This window comes from Lissotriton helveticus, chromosome 4_1 (genome assembly GCF_964261635.1).
Source record: "Lissotriton helveticus chromosome 4_1, aLisHel1.1, whole genome shotgun sequence".
Taxonomy (NCBI): Eukaryota; Metazoa; Chordata; class Amphibia; order Caudata; family Salamandridae; genus Lissotriton; species Lissotriton helveticus.
This window is the reverse complement of record NC_136063.1, coordinates 578,487,369-578,507,547: the sequence shown is the minus strand read 5'-3', so window position 1 is coordinate 578,507,547 and position 20,179 is coordinate 578,487,369. Positions and strand designations below refer to the sequence as shown.

At 48.5% G+C, this 20,179-nt stretch overlaps 1 protein-coding gene across 1 annotated transcript in view; it reads right to left on the bottom strand.

The window, feature by feature from the left end:
* Positions 1-12,504, bottom strand: part of ARFGEF1 (ARF guanine nucleotide exchange factor 1) — a 972,411-nt gene extending 959,907 nt beyond the window's left edge. The window contains exon 1 of the mRNA XM_078687191.1: positions 12,072-12,504. Coding sequence (XP_078543317.1) covers positions 12,072-12,195 — 124 coding nt within the window. The 5' untranslated portion in view covers positions 12,196-12,504. The remainder of the gene's footprint in view (positions 1-12,071) is intronic.
* Positions 12,505-20,179: the final 7,675 nt, after the last annotated feature.

The window sequence follows — 20,179 nt, the reverse complement described above, 5'->3', positions numbered from 1 at the left end:
CAATCATCGCTACAAACACAAACTTTGCAACCACACACTGCAACAGAGAACTTAGCACACCCAAGCCCATCAACCACTGGGCACAGCTCTTCCATCAGGCGCCCAGCAGAGGAAGGGTCAGAAGGCTCAGAAGGCTCATTGAGCCCAAAGTGGACAAAAGGCCCACTCTCTAGGAAGGCAAAGAAAAAACTGAGAACACTACAAAAAAAGAGCAAAATCTAAGAACCGAGCGGTGCCTCTTCTCAGTTGAATACACACAACAGAAGCAGCAGCTAGCCCTCCTCCGCTGTAGCCAATTATTTTACAGCAAAACCCTTCGGCAACAAGGTTAAGGTTCAGCTGTGAAGGGCCCACACTTCAACAACCACCAAGTAACAGATAAAAAAGCAGCGGACGAAACAGGGAGCAGGTCAAATCCTGGAAGGGCCACTTCTGCCATTCTCCCCTGCTGGTAAAGGGCGTCCACCAGCATGCTGCCTAGGCCAACTGAAGGCTCAGATCCAAGGACATGCCCTGCCCCTGGAATTATATCAATTACACCAAAAACAGGGACCCAGACGGACGTCTGCACACAAGCCTCTCATAACGTAGAATATAAGAACTGTACTCAACACGATAGACGCCATCCCTGGCACCATTACACATGGACTATCTCTAACACTCAAAGCTGCAGCAGTCCCTGAATGCCACACCAAAGGTGCCAAAACATTCAGCACCAGCCACTCGAAGTCTGAGTAAGGCACGGCTGAGATGCGATGGCTCTAACACCGAGATATCACGTCAAAGGTCACCACGATATCTTGAACAGGGGCCACGTACTCCACCTAATGACTCACATACCATCGCGGGCGCACATTAGTTTGGCAGATCTTGCTCGGGTCAAATTCCAGTGCCTATGAGGGGACACCCATGGTGAGTCCACCCTGGATGGGCTGTATCAGCAGTCACACCAGCTGGCAATACTTCGTGGAGCCAACCAACTGGCTTACTGGGGTTCGATATCAAGCATCTGCCCCAAGACAGATATCCCCATTAAGCTCCTAAAACCACTGACTTATTCCATCTTAAAATAAGCCAACAGCACCCGCTCAGGAAACCATCTCTTCGACAAGTCCTTTCAACAAGAAGCTCTGAAAATCATATGCTTTTCAGATCAAAGGTCTGTACACTCCAGCAATTCTGATGTCTGCAATCAACTCGGACACCGGGTCCAGTTTGGCGACCACCCCTCTCGACGGCATACCGAAGACCCCCAGTCGTAACCTTCGTAGCTACTTGAATGACACAAACACAAATCCATCCTCTCCTGGAATGTTGCAGGCATACACTAAAGCAAGCTCTGCATTAGAATATCTTCAAAGCAGTGACATCTTCTGCCTCCATGAGACATTAGCAACAGCAGCAACATTTCTACCAGAGTACTTTGAAATTCACAACCCGGCCATCAGACATAACATTTTTGCACACACCACTGGTGGCCTACCAGTGTGCATCAAACATGCACGAACGGTGGACATCACCAAACTTGCAATACTCCCCACGGGACACAAGTTTTACTCATCAATGAAATAAAAAAAATTAAAACCAACTGATTCAACATCTTCTACTAAATTGTTGTTAACCCTGAATTGTATCAGAAAAAAACAAGCACTTAACAACCAGGCGGACATTATCGGAGATCTCCTGATCAAATATCCACATCATATCCCAATCATAGTCTGGGACTAAAACAACAGATCGCTCGGCAGGCTATCAAAAGACTGCAAACTACTGAATAAGGCCGTTTAACTGCAAACCCTTTTAGACAATTCCTCCCTACATTCTGTTCACAACCTCAAACAAGCCCAGGACCAAACATGGCTTCTCCTGCCTACATACAGCAGTAACTAAGTAAGTAAAAGTTTATTGATTGATTATTTAAAATCTTTACCAAAAGAGAATGCACAATATAACATTTCAATTATAATAATACAGTTAAACAGTTAATAAGCGATAATTTCATAAGGTTAAAAATTTAGAAATGTAAACAGTATAATAGTTAATACTATAAGAGTTCAAGTTTTTTCCATGCACTTGTTAAGAATTTTGAGAGGGCAGAGTTAATATATATATATATATCTTCCAGGCAAAAACACTGGATTAATGCTTGTCTACATGTCCTTATTGATCTTTTATTGAAGTGCCTTTTTAAGAATGTGAATCTTTCATTTTTTAGTTCTGGGCAGAGACACAATAGATGTATGATATTTTCCTCTCCTGTGTTACACAGCCGATATGATATATTATTTTCAAGCTTTTTCCATGGCAATGCATGAGATTCTCCGGGCAGGATTCCGAATCGAGCTTTCATGAATATATTTTTATATTTCCAACATTTATATTGCCTACATACAGGAACATCTCAACCATTGGCTACATATTTGTCAGTAACCTGCGAGCCTAACACTTCAGCGACTTTGATATTGAGGACCGGGAAGAGAGTGACCACAGACCCCTCAGAGCGTCCTTCAGACTTTCCATGGAGGAAGCATGCGAGATCATATCAATCAGAGAACCCATGGGGGAAGAAAGTGTCGAAGTGCTACGCAGAAATAAATGGACCGCAAAGCTGGGCCCAAAACTGACCATCTGGTTAACTAACAAAGGACATCTAGAAACAAGTCGCAGCACGGAGGCCCTCCTAGAACATTGGGCTGCTCTCCTAAATGACTTACATCTGGCGCTGAAGGGAACACCGGACGCCAGCCCAAAGCAACCAACCCGGCCTCAGTACAATGAAGCAAGGGGGATGCTGGCAAGTAAGCGGAAGCTTTGAAAGGCCCTAAAAGGTACAACAGAGAGGTGAAAAGGCAGCCAGGGCCAAGATATCATAACCCTTCGAGCCACCCACAAGAAAAGTATATGGGTGCAACGCAACAAGCGGATAGAAGCAGACTGCCTTCAAATCCTCACCCTTCTCAAAAAGAAAAACTCTGCCCTCTTCTGGAAATTCATTTACAAACTCAGCAACAACACCCAGCTCAAGGAGAATGGAGTAACAGAAAGCATATGGGTCATGTCACAGGCCTCTTAAAACCAACTGCAGAGTCGCCCTACCCCTAGTTCATTTATTTCTTCTGTAGCCTTCCCAGAACCACATTTGTTTGTGGGTATCTTCTGAACTAGCCAGTAGCCTCTACTAACCCAAGAACGTTCAATCCCCCAAGACTTCAAGCTCCTCTGAGACAAGCTTCTGCACTATGCAGACAGTATTCACTGCAGGCCACTGGCAAATATGTTTGTTAACCAGGAGACGAAGGTGACTGACACACTTCAAGGTCTGAGGGGAAAAATAAGACAGAGACTGCAACAGCTTGACCAGTACTTCTGTGGCTGGCAGGTCAGCTTTCTTGTAGTGCAGCTGCCAGCAGGTTTTATGTTGTTTGTGATATTTTAGTGGGCAAAGCATTAATGTTCACATTTAGAATTTCCATACCATTTACACATTATCCTAATTTAACCCATAAAAAAATCCACACTCTATGTTTCCACTTTGTTTACTGTGCAATGTACATCATGTCCTGAAGGAGTATCTGATAGCATAAAAATCCACAAGTGGTGAAAATATGACATTGCTAAGGACAGTGTTTTCAATAACAAAAACCTTGTGCCTTCCAACTCCACTTACTATTAACCAGTTCTTCCCTGTTCCAGCCCCTTCTGCCAGCCCATCACCAGGAAGTCCTATGAAATGGAGGAGGCCAAGTAGAACAGACCCATTTTTGAAAAGACGTAGATGATACCATAGCAACTGACATGGAAATGTCAACCTAACAAGCCAATACCAGCACATAACACTGACCTCCAAGGTACTGTGTGTATTCCAGTTGAAGACCTGGGCTGGTAGAAGTATTCTTAGAACACCCTAAGTAGCCAAGGGTATGTCCAGAAGTGGGTCCCTTGCTCACTGTGCCATAGGATCCAAGCTATACCTCAGTGACGAGGCCAACACCGGTCTGGGGCTGCTGGTGTTCCCTTCTGGAGGTATCCTCACCAGGCAGTTCGGGATGGACTGTTTCCATAAGGAGCAGGGCAAAAACTGATTTGTATACAGTGGGACTTTGTCAAAAGTTGCCCAATGGGTGAAAGACAAGCTTGAAATGATAACCCAAGTGATTGTTAGTGGTTAGACTGTTTACAAGCATTCCTCCCATCACCTTTGAGGGATTCCAGTCAGAATGTGGGTATCTCCGTAATTCACTTAATCTGGCTCATGCACACAGTTCTCCATACTTATCATCTAAGGTAATATAAGAAACTGTAGTCAGTCTGCAGCTTGGCAGCAAAATTAGTAAGATCAAATAAATAAAAGGTTAAAATGTAAAAGCAGGAGCAAACATGTTATTCAAATAGCATTATTTCCGTATGTTTATGTGTATGTGCAGAATCTGACCTGTAAAATATCTAAAATAATATCTACATGTGTGACTTTGGAATAATGGTCTCTAGCGGGGCCTTCCCCTGTTCTCGCCCTACCCTGTGCTTCCCTATGACTGAAGTAGTCGGTTCTGGGTGTCAATTGGGTTGTGTGGCGAATGGATCGACGGATGGGTAGACCTGGAGATTAAAGATTATATCCAAATGCACTATGGTATCAATCAATCAAGATTTGTAGAGCACGACTTAACAACACGGGGGTATCCAGGCACTGAGGATGAGCCGATTAGTCGAATACCCAGGTCTTGAGTGCTCTCCTGAAGTCAGCGACGGTGGTGGAGGTCCGGAAGAGGAGGAGCTGATCTTGCCAGGACTTGGCCCCCCTCCTTAGGCTCAACAGATGAGTGGGATGTGTGCGAGGGCTAGGTGGGCTGAGTGGAGTTTCATGTCAGTCTGTGGTTGACGTAGGCTGGTCCTATGTTGTGGACAGCCTTGAACGCGTGGGTGAGTAGTTTGAAGTATGAGGTGGCAATGTCTATCTGGAGTAGTATAACCTGAGATAAGTGAGCAGCAGAGAGTTCCTATGTTCCATATACAAGGACGAAGAGGCTTCAGATACCTGTCAAAGTACCTAAACCAAGGGGTGATGAGCGGAATACCACTGGCTTGTGGTGTTCCTTGCATTATAGTCCAAAACATACTTCACAGAGACAATTATTAAGTATACATCACTAGATCGCTTCTTCCCATGATTCATTTGAAATTAAGTGGATGTCAAAAAGAAAGAAAGGGCAAATCTGCAAAAGGCCACTTGCAGTCTTTTCTGGAAGTTGTTATAATCCTGTTTAGGCCCTGCTCTGTTGTTTTAGTGGGTCCCTGTACAGAATGTGGCCTTGTTGGTCTATTCACGAGAGTTCGTCACGAGACCAGGTCCAAACAGTGGCGTAGCCAGCATGTCATGAGCCCTAGTGCAAGGAAGGAAATGGGTTCCCTGGCAGCTGTTTGAACTGTGAAATACAACGCTATATACCTGTTTATTGTATTACACTCCTTTATGTTATTTGTCTGTGAATCATGCGATTATTCATGTTGTGTATTTTTACTTGATGTCAATATTGGGTTTATGACCTTTCTTCTACCCTTTTGTAAAGCGCTCTGATATCCTTCGGGATCTTGTTCGCGCTATATAAAACTTTATAAATACAAAACACAAAAAAAATTACGCCAACTAGCTATACAGTAGAGAGTTGGGCGAAACTCAAACATTCCATTCTATTCAGACATCAAATTCCCAAGATATGCAGGATCTAGAAATCTCAGATGTTGAAGTAACTACATCTATCAAACAAATGAGGAGCGATGGAGCTCTGTAACCCGATGGAATACCAGCAGTAGTCTTGAAATCAGCCCAAACATTCTGGGCAGGGCTCATCACGACGCTCTTCAGCCACTCTTTCCTTACAGCCACAATTCCAACAGCATGGCAGGAATCAATTATCCATCCAATCAACAATAAGGGAGACCGCTCAAACCCAGCCAACTACCGGTAAAAAGCTCTACTGAACATCGAAGCTAAGGCCTACGCCTGCATTCTATTGGCCGAATTGTAAACCTGAGCCGCAGAAAACAGCATCCTCCCCTATACCCAGTCAAGATTTAGATCAGACTGCTCAACAATATACAATATAATAGCGCAGGCATAATGGTCATGGAGAGCCACTCAGGAGAAGAAGCAACCCTTATTCTGCTGCTACGTGGACTAGAGCTGCCTGGGGAATGTTATGGCACAAATTACACTTCTGGGAGATCTACCCCAAACTTCTCACAGCAATAATGTCTCTTCACCAGGGGAGCTGGGTCATGATCAAAACAGGTGCTACAAGTGACTGCAAAAATTCCATCAAACAACGGCCTAAAAATAAGGCTGTGTTTTAGCCCCGCTGCTCTTCAATGTCTAAACTGCTGATCTGCCAAAAACTCTGGAAGGCACAAGTCTAATTACCCCAAGATTTGGGAGTTTACGCCTCCAGAATGCAATATGCTGACGACATTATCATCATGAACCAAACAAGAATGGGTCTACAAAGAGCCCTCAACACGTATAACATGACAAACAAACTCCTAGTGAATCCGTCAAAAACCAAAGTAATGCTCTTCGGCAACTATCCATGAAAGAAATCTGTGAACTGGCAAATAGGAGATCAGCAAATAGAAACCTGCACCAGCTACAGCTACCTGGGTGTTTGGTTTAACGCAAGGGCAAATCATGAGGCTCACCTCAAAGACCTACGGTCCAAGGGAGCCAGGGTCATACACAGCCTGAGACTCTCACACTGCCAACTACACAGCCCAAGAGCCAAGCCAATATTAAACGTTTTACGAGCCAAGCTGAAGCCAGCATTGTCCTAAGGTCATCTAGCCTTCCCAGGTAAAGTGGGCCCATGCCTTACAAACTACAAACTACCACATAACGGTGTATAAAAAAGATTCTCCATCCATCGGCACACAAGGAGGGATCGGATAAGGCTGGAGCTGGGCCTGGTAAGTGCAGACCTCCACTGTCTAGGAGACCTATTGAAATATTTCATCCGCATCCTGCGCGCCCCAGCGCTATCACTGAAAGCTCAATCACAATCCATATTTGCCGACGAGCTTTCCCCATGGTACTCGCAGTTGCAATTACCCACCAGCACATTAAAAAATCGAAAAAACAAACTTGTCCAATCCAGCTATTCCCTGTCAATGTGGAAATAAAACAATAAACGAGAAAAACATTCAAGCATCATACGAAAGGGACATTCAAAAGGCTCAACACAAGACCCTCTCTGAAGCTCTGGATGCCTTGTGCATCATGGGGAAAGCACAACCATACTTTAAACACCCCCTTCAACCACAGTCTCACAACAAAATCACCTACATGAGGCTGCTAGCTCTTCCAATTCATAATTTCAATCCTCTCTGGACAGGAAGGGATGGGCAGCAATCGTGCAGGCTATGCAACTACCACCATGAGTCTAGGCTACATCTGATGCTGCCCCGTATTTGCGAAAGATTAATGTTGCATCATAATTCCACTTTGCCGGGGCGACTCCTATTGACGCTGCAGGAAAGTATCAGACTTATAAGCTTCACCAACAATACAGCACAAAAATCCTCACAAGGTTGGCTTGGAAAAATGGTCTTGATTTTAATATGGGTCTGGAAGTTCCTATTTTTAAAGCTCGAGGGTGTCCGCAGAAGCACTTTAAGATCTGGAGGAGGTGGGCAACTTATATAGGCTTGTACCTAGAGCCCCCATCCGTGGGGGATGTTGCTGTTATGTGTTAATTGGGAAGGAATGTGGTATGTGATCTAGAGGGTCCAGCGGGATTTGTCATTTATGGGCGGGTGAATACTTGTTCACTGTGTGGCGCAAGGACAGTGCACTGGGGGGTGTTTGTTTCTTTATTATTTCATTTTTGTATAATGCATATATCAAAAGTCAACTCAATACTTCTATTGTTTTATGTAGCAGTCAGCCTCTGGGTTACAGAGTTCTGCGTTGTATTTGACGATTGACGCAATAAAAATTGTTAAAAAAAAAATCCCCACAACTTTGGGTAAATTCACCAACATCATCCAAGCAGCCCCGGACACAGCCTAGCACTGCAAACATTGAAAAAGGCAAGAAGATATTCCTGCGGAGGACCATTCAAGCACCCATTAATATCTGACGAGATGCTTAGCCTGACGCACCACCCGTTAATCTCGACGAGCATTATAACTTTATATGGACTTCCTAAATTGCACTGATACACTTGTCTATGGGCAACGTGGGCAACGGTGTCATCCGGTTTACCCACATGTAATGATTTTTATTAATCAAACATGAATCAACAAAATTCAAAAATACCGAATGGTTCTTTCGGACTTTGTCCACCACGCTTTCTCCCAGTTGCCTTCAGTCTTTTAAGTCCATATTAGTAAGTGATGTTTGGCATCTTTTTTTATGGAAGTGAAGCCAATGTCAGAGCCCAGGTGATGGTGTGAAAGCCTGCTAAAAGCATGAGGAGTGGTTTCCAAAACTTTCTTTTATGGGTGCCTATTTTTGTTGTACATTTCTCCAAGCCCCATAGTTCAGCTCCATAAGCAGTTAGCCTTCCGACCTTGGCTTGAATTTACTAGGTCAATCTGTCGCAACAAGCAACTTTCATGTGAACGAGCAAGCCTAAACTCCTTCCATGCTCATGACGAGCTCAGCTCGTCATGAGGCACGGTGCTCCTGTGCTGATGACGAGCTGAGCTCGAACCCCACCCGTTTCTATTGACCTTCATTACAGCAGGGGAATATCTCAAGCAGCCAATAGCATTTCAGTGCCCATATTTCTCTATTGATTTTCAAATATGTGATATCCATTTTAGCTGCTGGTTATAGTCAACCTCAGGTACATTATATTTTATGGTCACGGCTGCATACCTTCTGGTACACATCTGCGACTCCTGAAATGGTCATCTCCATTGGGAAGCAGGCCTTCAAGATGGCAATAAACATGTCAAAGTCGCCGCCTTTGCGACTTCTGCCCTAGGGTATGGACCTTAGTGAGGTTTATGGAAGACTGTCGACCATTACACTATGCCTGTAAAGCACACATACAGTCAGGTCTAGATGTTCACCATTAAGAAATGACAAACTGAGACTGCCTTGCACCTCAACAATGCTTTCCGAATGCATATGCAGCTGTTTACACTGGTAGCTCAAAAACCTGGGGGTTACGCTTCCATTCGTTTGTGATTAGAAAGTGGATGCATCACAACAAAGTTATGTTAAAAACACAAAAAGGAAATATACTAACTAGTACTAAGAAATTGAGGATTGGATTTTAACTGTAAGAGAAGCGTTTTGAACCTGTCCTTTTCCATAAAGTATTTAAGCTGCCCCCTTGGTATGAACTTTCAGAGACAGCAGACATTTGCGTAAAATTCCCACTATTATTGGCACATGTGTCCCAGACATTATCTGCAGATGTGCCCATTAGAAAAATACTGAAAATATAGGTCTGTTGTGACACCACAACGACGGAGGACAGTGGATGCTTATTTCTTGAAAAGGAAAAACCAATATTACCAGGTGTATTAGAAAAAGCTATTTTAATGTCAGATGCAGGCGGTTTAGCAGGTGTACTCGGTTGAGACTAATAATTATTTATTCACATGTTCCTAAAGAAGGGATCTTTCAGTTTAGAAACACAGAAAACTAACCTTTGCCCTTAACTTGGTACGTTCCACAGGCACAAATAATGCCAGCCATCGATGGAATAAGGACCCATTAAGCTGCGCATTAAAACAGGAGTACACCGGCATTTTGTTTTGTAAATAGCGTATGTTTCTGACATAGCTTAATCCTATTATCAAACAATGTGCATCCCGCCTTCCCGTCCTGTGATTAGTCATATCTGCGACAGCCTAAAAATGCCGAGCGAGTGCACAGCTGCTCTGAGCCCGGCTCCTGTCTGCGGTGTGTACCAGGGACACCGCATTAGCTCTGCAATCCATTCTATCCTCCCCCCGATCACCCTAGCCTGGCAGCGGCAATAAAGAGCACCCACGTCTCCGCATGCCCCGCCCGATAAAGACGGTAGTCTGTTTCATGCTGCCATCCTCGGGCACCCATTTACTGGACCAAACTTTTTATAATTTCACTTGATACCAGGCATTAATTTTGCATGCTCAGTGTAACCCTGCCGTACCGTACAGGCCTGTTTCTCCTGTTGGCTGTCAGACCTGGCTAGCTACTCCCTCGCTCTCCTTCCTGCAGGCAAAGGATGCAACCCGCAGTTCCATTGTACCAGCAGCAATAGATCTAGCAAAAATACTATCCAGTTTTTCACAGATTGTACACATGTTATTGTTAACGTTTACAAACAAATTTGCACACAATACTATGCACGGTCGGTCGGTCGCTCTCTACAATTTGTCTGAATGATTTTTCTGAAAATAAGAAAACAACGACCTTAACGTTATAACACGCTTCATTCAGTAAGCAACCCTTCAGACATACAGCAGGTTTAGAAATAACACTTAGTACCAGCAGGTGCTTCCTAGCAGTGACTGCCGCCCTTCTCCTCCTCCCACAAAGAGCTGCCTCATGCTTGCCTGACACACACTCAACCATCAACAAAAACAACCAGGAGCCACCCGCCCCCCATCCCGGGGGGTTTAAGTGGGCCGAGCCTCTTGCCTGCTCGGATTATCTCATGGTCACTGAGCAGGTCTCGGCGACTCTCGCGCAGAGTCAGAGAGAATAATACATCATTTCAAGGCAAACATATGGCTCGGGGCTAAGAAGCGGAAGCCGCAAGGTACACTCCGAACAGGGAAATATCCACACCAGAGGAAAACATCTACAAAAATTGAAAAACGAAACCTCACACCAGTGAACTGGCCGAATACCACAGGCCCTTTGCTACAGCGTGCTTTTGTGACTGCCCCATTCTTTTAGTCAGCTTGTCTTGGAGACAGTACAATGTAATGACAGCCGAAGGCATCCATAAGATGAATGGCGGGGTAGGGAGTATGTTGACAGTAGGACGGACAACGACAGACAGTGCCCCTTCCTGTGTTGTGACTGAGAAGGTGTGACACTAAGCACAGGCTCAGATAACAACAACGGGGTAGTGTCTAATGAATGGGGCATCAGATGGACAAATGGCAGGTTCACCAGGTGTACGGAAACGCAGTAGAAGGGGGTACACTGGGAAAGAGCAATAGGGTGTCAAAGGACGCATAGAGAGCACACACTACAGTCCCGGAAGGATTAAAAAATAGTCCAGGGCTGGTGTCACAGGTGGGGAAGAAAATGCAAAAGGCACAAAGAGGTAAAAGAGCCCCGGCTGGGTTCACTGCGGTTGGGAAAAACACAGTGTGGGAGGCATCAAAAGGGCGTGTGGAATGAAGACAGTGGTAGGTATATTGCAGAGTGTGGCTATTATGTAGGAAAGATGGCACTAGCCATTGGGTAACAGGGGGAAAGATCTGGAGGCAGATGGAAGTACTAGATCCGGAAGTAGCTTGAGGTTGACAAACGTTGTGAGTTAGGTCAAGATGTAGATGTGTGAAGTATCGAGTGCTGAGCAGGATTCCACTGGCAGGAGAGGTGGGCGACAGTGAGGACTGCACATATAGTTGCTAGTGGTGAAAGTAAAAAGTTGACATGGGCAAGGACAGACAGGAGTCATGGGTGAGGGTACAGAGACGATAGGTGTGAGTGCACACACGACAGGCGAGAATCTGCTAGGGATGAGACGACAGTAGCAGGTGAGTGGTAACAGGTGACAGATAGACGTAACTGAGTAACCGGTGGTGTGGCAGACAAGATACGGGTAAGGGCGGGCACGTTGTAAAAAAACACGAAATAAAGAAGGCATGTACAGGTGAGAATTGAAAGTGTGGAGTTGAAGAAGTGGTGACAGCGGATGGGGCTCCTGTCAGGATAGAAATATTAAGGTTATACACGTGACAGGTCGGCAAGGGCACATGTGGGGTGTGTTTGTGGAGAGTACAGACAGAGGCGAGGGTTCACCGGGAGCAGTGCTGACAAGAGGAAGTGTTGAAGGGGCTTCCAGTGGTGACAGTACTGGACTGCAATCCTCTTCCGGGTATGAGCCCCTCTCTCTTACCTAGCGCCACCTCGCAGGCTTTCCGTAGCTGTGAGTGGTGCGCCTTCTTCACCTCCTTGTCTGCAAGGATCTTCTCCAGGGCGCGGGTCAGGAACATGTTCTTGGTCTTTTTGCCCTCATGCATGGGCGCGGCGGGGCTGCGGTCGCTGGGCTCCTGCCTCCCGCAGCCCCGGCCTCCTCCTCCTCCTCCGGCGCCTTGCCCTCCTCGCTCTGCGGCGGCTCCACTCGCGTCCGGAAAAGGTGGGCGCTCGCTGCCCTCAACGCCCACCCTGGGCCATGCCTGGCCGAGCGCACACCGGGGTCAAAGCCTCTGCTGCCCGGGCTACACGGGGCATTAATGGTACACGGAAATGGCCGGCTCCACCATCAGCAGCGATCTGCACTCGCCATGTTGGAAGGAAGCGACGTCACACACACAGAGCCCAGCAGCAGCGGCAGCCAGGGAGCGCACCGGCCGGGACGGGAGGGGGAGCCCAGGAGAGGAGGAGAGAGGTGAGAAGAGGGGTGGGGGGAGAGGAGGAGGCGACGAGGATGAGGTGGAATACGAAAGAGGGTTAGGACCAGGCTAGAAATAGATAAACACCAAGGAACGAGAAGAAAAGAAGAGGAGAAATGAGGACAGCTGTGAGGAAAAGGTGACCGCGAATCAGAACCTGACACAGGACATATAATTTGGGGGTGATAAAAATCCTTGGCGAAAAATATATTAACTGGACTGGGAAGCGTTGTTTAATTTTGTTGTTGTTGTAGAAAATGGCAGAAACCTATTTAATAATATGCATTGAAAGCTACAGACACCACGCATTTATGTCTGAAACGTTGTCTTTTTTTGTTTTTTTATACAGTCTTGACTGCATCACCCGTTCTCACTTCATAGCACAAAAAAAGTACTGTGTCCATAGAATGCCTGTCTGTATCCGGTTACCAACAATCGCAGCTGTAGGGCCTACACACGATTCTCTATCCGTTCCTCAGCATTGTGTCACGGGGCTATATTAGGACAGTTCGCTGTGGATACAGGACGCGAGTAGATTGTAATACTCCTGTAAACAGAAAACGTACACAGCTGCTAACCCTTTGAGTCTTCAGCGAGGGTCAATAATAATATTTCTGAGTAAGATTCCATTTCTTTTTTTCTTTTTTTTTAATAAATATTTTTTATTGAAAAATTCAAGACAGACCATATAACCATTTCTTATATTATACATGTGCAAGTTACATTTAGCATCGTGCTTAGGATCAAGGTCAAGATAACTGACATTTTAGACAATGTTTTCTCCATTTCTTTGCCTTCGAAATTCCAGTTCTGCCACAGGCGATACACTAATTTCCCCCCTATACGAATTCCACCGGGACCATTTCCTGTCCCACTTCTTCAGGCACCCCCTAGCTATATACACTTCCTTCTCAGCTACCATGCATTTGTCGAGCTCTTTCTGCCAGACCGCCACTACAGGTGGCGTCACTCCACCCCAGCCCCTTGCTATTTCCCTCTTGAGCAATGTAAAGCCTAGCATCACGAACTGCTGCTCCGTCTCAGTAAGGTCTGTAGCTTCCCATATATTGAGCAAACCCAAGCATGGCCTCAACATGAGCGGTAACCCTAGTGCAGATTGCCTATGGGCCGTGATTCTATCCCATTGCCTTCGCACCAGAAGGCAGTCCCATATCATATGAAACAAGCATTTGCAATGCAATAGGTCTCGCATTAGGAAAGTGTGAGTTTTTGGTATTGTAAATGACAATTTTTTAAAATGTGTTGGCTTTGAAAATATATAAATTAATAGCATTGTTAATCACAAAGCCAATAGCTTACACTTTCCTAATGCGAGTCCTATTGGCTATGGCAATGCTTGTTGGTAGAAAGCAAGGACAGTGCTGTTGTGGTGCTGAGTGATGCTGTTGTGGTGCTGAGTGATGATGTGGTTGGGCTGAGTGATGTGGTGGTGTATTAGAGTGATGTGGTGGTCTATTAGAGTGATGTGGTGGTCTATTAGAGTGATGTGGCGGTGTCTGTGAGTGATGTGGCGGTGTCCCAGAGTGATGTGGCGGTGCTCCTGAGTGATGTGGTGGTGCCCCTGAGTGATGTGGTGGTGCCCCTGAGTGATGTGGTGGTGCCCCTGAGTGATGTGGTGGTGCCCCTGAGTGATGTGGTGGTGCCCCTGAGTGATGTGGTGGGTTCCTAGAGTGATGTGGTGGGTTCCTAGAGTGATATGGTGGTGTCCCTGAGTGATGTGGTTGTGTGGTGTGCAGCAGTGTGAGGTGTGCAGCAGTGTGAGGCGTGCAGCAGTGTGCAGCATGCAGCAGTGTGAGTAATGCAGCAGTGTGAGGCGTGCAGCAGTGTGAGGCGTGCAGCAGTGTGAGGCGTGCGGCAGTGTGAGTAGTACAGCAGTGTGAGGCATGCAGCAGTGTGTGGCGTGCAGCAGTGTGTGGCGTGCAGCAGTGTGAGTAATGAAGTAGTGCGAGGCGTGCAGCAGGGTGTGGCATGCAGCAGGGTGTGGCATGCAGCAGTGTGAGGCGTGCAGCAGTGTGAGGCGTGCAGCAGTGTGAGGTGTGCAGCGTGCAGCAGTGTGAGTAATGCAGCAGTGTGTGGCGTGCAGCAGTGTGTGGCGTGCAGCAGTGTGTGGCGTGCAGCAGTGTGCAGCAGCAGTGTGAATAATGCAGCAGTGTGAGGCGTGCAGCAGTGTGAGGCGTGCAGCAGTGTGTGGCGTGCAGCAGTGTGTGGCGTGCAGCAGTGTGTGGCGTGCAGCAGTGTGAGGCGTGCAGCAGTGTGCAGCATGCAGCAGTGTGAGGCGTGCAGCAGTGTGAGGCGTGCAGCAGTGTGAGGCGTGCGGCAGTGTGAGTAGTACAGCAGTGTGAGGCATGCAGCAGTGTGTGGCGTGCAGCAGTGTGTGGCGTGCAGCAGTGTGAGTAATGAAGCAGTGCGAGGCGTGCAGCAGGGTGTGGCATGCAGCAGGGTGTGGCATGCAGCAGTGTGAGGCGTGCAGCAGTGTGAGGCGTGCAGCAGTGTGAGGTGTGCAGCGTGCAGCAGTGTGAGTAATGCAGCCGTGTGCAGCAGTGTGTGGCGTGCAGCAGTGTGTGGCGTGCAGCAGTGTGCAGCAGCAGTGTGAGTAATGCAGCAGTGTGAGGCGTGCAGCAGTGTGAGGCGTGCAGCAGTGTGTGGCGTGCAGCAGTGTGTGGCGTGCAGCAGTGTGTGGCGTGCATCGGTGTGTGGCGTGCATCGGTGTGTGGCGTGCATCGGTGTGAGGCGTGCATCAGTGTGAGGCGTGCATCAGTGTGAGGCGTGCATCAGTGTGAGGCGTGCATCAGTGTGAGGCGTGCGGCAGTGTGAGGTGTGCGGCAGTGTGAGGCGTGCGGCAGTGTGAGGCGTGCGGCAGTGTGAGGCGTGCGGCAGTGTGCAGCATGCGGCAGTGCGAGTAATACAGCAGTGTGCAGCGTGCAACAGTGTGTGGCGTGCAGTAGTGTGTGGCGTGCAGTAGTGTGTGGCGTGCAGTAGTGTGTGGCGTGCAGTAGTGTGTAGCGTGCAGTAGTGTGTGGCATGCAGTAGTGTGTGGCGTGCAGTAGTGTGTCGTGCAGCGGTGTGTGTCGTGCAGCAGTGTGTGGCGTGCAGCAGTGTGTGGCGTGCAGCAGTGTGCAGTATGCAGCAGTGTGAGTAATGCAGCAGTGTGAGGCGTGCGGCAGTGTGCAGCATGCAGCAGTGTGAGTAATGCAGCAGTGTGCAGCGTGTAGCCGTGTGCGGCGTGTAGCCGTGTGGGGCGTGCAGCAGTGTGTGGCGTGCAGCAGTGTGTGGCGTGCAGCAGTGTGCAGTATGCAGCAGTGTGAGTAATGCAGCAGTGTGAGGCGTGCAGCAGTGTGCAGCATGCAGCAGTGTGAGTAATGCAGCAGTGTGCAGCGTGTAGCCGTGTGGGGCGTGCAGCAGTGTGTGGCGTGCAGCAGTGTGTGGCAGGGGTGTGGAATTTAATAAAATATCTACTCGTCCATGGGGCAGGTTGCTTCATAAATCTACTTGTCCTGTAACAAAATCCACTTGTCCCTTTTGTGCCATGTAATACAGTGACAAATTATGGCACAATCTCATTATATAAGAGCTCCGAAAGAGCCTCTGATTATGCCAGGGCTCCTTCCATAGTAGGGTTTGAATACTAGCAATTCCCTTATGCTACCACATTTCCGCAGATCTACATACTGACGCTGAAGGTAATGGTAAGCAACAGTTCCAGGGTTGGGATGCCCTTTTGAGTCTTTGCAAACCTACTACCTTGCATGTTTTAAGGGTTTTCACCAACTTTTCTCTAATCTTTTCCCATACTAAGAAAGGTTGGAAATGTACTCCTGACAATGGCAGACATAACATTTCTTCCAGGGTTGGGGAAAAAAGTGGTTGGAGGGAAATTGAACTAGCAAACACTCAGATTTTCGCATGAGCAATCTACACCTACATATTTGCTCATGCTAAAATGCAGTTCACAAATATTTTCTAAGAGTACTAATTCTTGGCCTACTTCTGTAAAGTCTAGTGAATTCCCAAAAATCTGCACTTAATGCAAGGACATGAGTGCGCTTTTGAGAATTTATTTAATAATTGTGCCCCTTATTTGGTCTGGCGTTAACCATGACCTTTTGTGTTTATTAAAATTCTGTCTCTCTCTGTCTATCTCCTAGCTTCACTGTGATTGACAGTTCTGTTTTTTCACAAGGAGAATAATCGACACACAGTTGTTTTGTTCAGTGCCAGTAACCACTGTGGCACGTGTGCTTTTGGAGACCAAAACAATTTTTGCTTTTGCCAATGTTTGTTATAATGATGAGGGCCCGGAAGCTCCCACACCAATAATGTTTTACAAAAATGCCAAAACAAGTCATTCCTTGACAAAAACAAAAAGGCTGACCAACAATTTCAAACCTAATGGCTTTACAAATGCTAGTTTATTTTCATGCTTCCCATAATCTTATGAAAACTGGCTACTTTGATTTTCCATTATGAATATTTCTGGAAAATACTAGCATAGATCAACACATTTTACTAAATGATGCTGCAGAAAAATGGTAGCTAAAATGTAACAGTAGTGTAGCACATTTTATTTTGAAAGCAAAGAATCATCAATCTTGATTTCAAGCTTCTGTATATATTTGCATCAAATCAGAGAGCATTCTGAGAGCAGTAGACATAGCCTCATATTGCTAAACATTGAAAACATGTGTACACATTTTTATACTGGAACCACTGTCAGTAGTACAGTCAAAGCTTACAACATGTACTTCGGTCGCTCACCCTAATAATAAATGTTTTGCATTAATGAACCATACATACAAGTTTGAACTGAATTAGCACACTGACACAAATATTACCTTAACTGCAAGCAGTGCCTTTCCCTGATCCATAATGTGGCACTGTAAACTGGCAGTCAAAGGGTATGTGCTGTAGGGGGTTGGGCCTACTTGTCCCAAGGATAAAATACACATGAAAACTTGTTGCCCTTGACCCTAAACAATATGACCCGGGCGTCGGGCTATAGGAATTGCACATCCCTGTGTGGCGTGCAGCAGTGTGTGGCGTGCAGCAGTGTGTCGTGCAGCAGTGCAGTATGGAGCAGTGTGAGGCGTGCAGCAGTGTGAGGCGTGCCGCAGTGTGAGGCGTGCCGCAGTGTGGCTGCAGCAGTGTGCAGCATGCAGCAGTGTGAGGCGTGCGGCAGTGTGAGGCGTGCGGCAGTGTGAGGCGTGCGGCAGTGTGTGACGTGCAGCAGTGTGTAGCAGCAGTGTGTAGCATGCAGCTGTGTGAGTACTGCAGCAGTGTGAGGCGTGCAGCAGTGTGCAGCATGCAGCAGTGTGAGTAATGCAGCAGCGTGCAGCAGTGTTGGTCGTGTAGCAGTGTGTCGTGCAGCAGTGTGCAGCATGCAGCAGTGTGAGGCGTGCAGCAGTGTGCAGCATGCAGCAGTGTGAGGCTTGCGGCAGTGTGAGGCGTGCAGCAGTGTGAGGCGTACAGCAGTGTTAAGCGTGCAGCAGTGTGAGGCGTGCAGCAGTGTGTTGCGTGCAGCAGTGTGTTGCGTGCAGCAGTATGAGGCATGCAGCAGTATGAGGCGTGCAGCAGTATGAGGCGTGTAGCAGTATGAGGCGTGCAGCAGTGTGAGGCGTGCAGCAGTGTGAGGCGTGCAGCAGTGTGAGGCGTGCAGCAGTGTGAGACGTGCAGCAGTGTGAGACGTGCAGCAGTGTGAGACGTGCAGCAGTGTGAGACGTGCAGCAGTGTGAGGCGTGCAGCAGTGTGTGGCGTGCAGCAGTGTGTGGCGTGCAGCAGTGTGTGGCGTGCAGCAGTGTGTGGCGTGCAGCAGTGTGTGGCGTGCAGTAGTGTGTGGGGCGTGCAGTAGTGTGTGGGGCGTGCATCAGTGTGAGGCGTGCATCAGTGTGAGGCGTGCATCAGTGTGAGGCGTGCATCAGTGTGCGGGGTGCATCAGTGTGCGGGGTGCATCAGTGTGCGGCAGTGTGAGGCGTGCAGCAGTGTGAGGCGTGCGGCAGTGTGAGCGTGCGGCAGTGTGAGCGTGCGGCAGTGTGCAGCATGCGACAGTGCGAGTAATACAGCAGTGTGTGGCGTGCAGCAGTGTGGCGTGCAGTAGTGTGTGGCGTGCAGTAGTGTGTGGCGTGCAGTAGTGTGTGGCGTGCAGCAGTGTGTGGTGCAGCAGTGTGTGGTGCAGCAGTGTGTGGTGCAGCAGTGTGTGGTGCAGCGGTGTGGCGTGCAGCAGTGTGGCGTGCAGCAGTGTGTGGCGTGCAGCAGTGTGTGGCGTGCAGCAGTGTGTGGTGTGCAGCAGTGTGCAGCACGCAGCAGTGTGAGTAATGCAGCAGTGTGAGGCGTGCAGCCGTGTGGGGCGTGCGGCAGTGTGCAGCATGTAGTAGTGTGAGGCATGCAGCAGTGTGAGGCATGCAGCAGTGTGAGGCATGCAGTAGTGTGAGGCGTGCAGCAGTGTGAGGCGTGCAGCAGTGTGAGGCGTGCAGCAGTGTGAGGCGTGCAGCAGTGTGAGGCGTGCAGCAGTGTGTGGCGTGCAGCAGTGTGGAGTGCAGCAATGTGCAGCATGCAGCAGTGTGAGTAATGCAGCAGTGTGAGTAATGCAGCAGTGTGGGGCGTGCAGCAGTGTGAGGCGTGCAGCAGTGTGGCATGCAGCAGTTTGGCGTGCAGCAGTGTGTGGCGTGCAGCAGTGTGTGGCGTGCAGCAGTGTGTCGTGCTGCAGTGTGTCGTGCTGCAGTGTGCAGCATGCAGCAGTGTGAGGGGTGCAGCAGTGTGTGGCGTGCAGGAGTGTGGCGTGCAGCAAGCAGCAGTGTGAGGCATGCAGCAGTGTGAGGCGTGCAGCAGTGTGAGTAGTGCAGCAGCAGGCTGCAGTGTGAGGCATGCAGCAGTGTGAGGCATGCAGCAATGTGAGGCATGCAGCAGTGTGAGGCGTGCAGCATTGTGTCGTGCAGCAGTGTGCAGCATGCAGCAGTGTGAGTAATGCAGCAGTGGGCAGCGTGTAGCAGTGTGCGGCGTGTAGCAGTGTGCGGCGTGCAGCAGTGTGCGGCGTGCAGCAGTGTGCGGCGTGCAGCAGTGTGAGGCGTGCAGCAGTGTGAGGCGTGCAGTAGTGTGATCTGTGCAGCAGTGTGAGGCGTGCGGCAGTGTGAGTAATGCAGCAGGTTGAGGCGTGCAGCAGGTTGTGGCGTGCAGCAGTGTGTGGCGTGCAGCAATGTGTGGCGTGCAGCAATGTGAGGCGTGCAGCAGTGTGTGGCGTGCAGCAGTGTGTGGCGTGCAGCAGTGTGAGGCGTGCAGCAGTGTGAGGCGTGCAGCAGTGTGAGGCGTGCAGCAGTGTGAGGCGTGCAGCAGTGTGAGGCGTGCAGCAGTGTGAGGCGTGCAGCAGTGTCTGGCGTGCAGCAGTTTGCAGCATGCAACAGTGAGGCGTGCGGCAGTGTGAGGCGTGCGGCAGTGTGAGGCGTGCGGCAGTGTGAGGCGTGCGGCAGTGTGAGGCGTGCGGCAGTGTGAGGCGTGCGGCAGTGTGAGGCGTGCGGCAGTGTGAGGCGTGGAGCAGTGTGAGGCGTGCAGCAGTGTGTGGCGTGGAGCAGTGTGAGGCATGCAGCAGTGTGAGGCGTGCAGC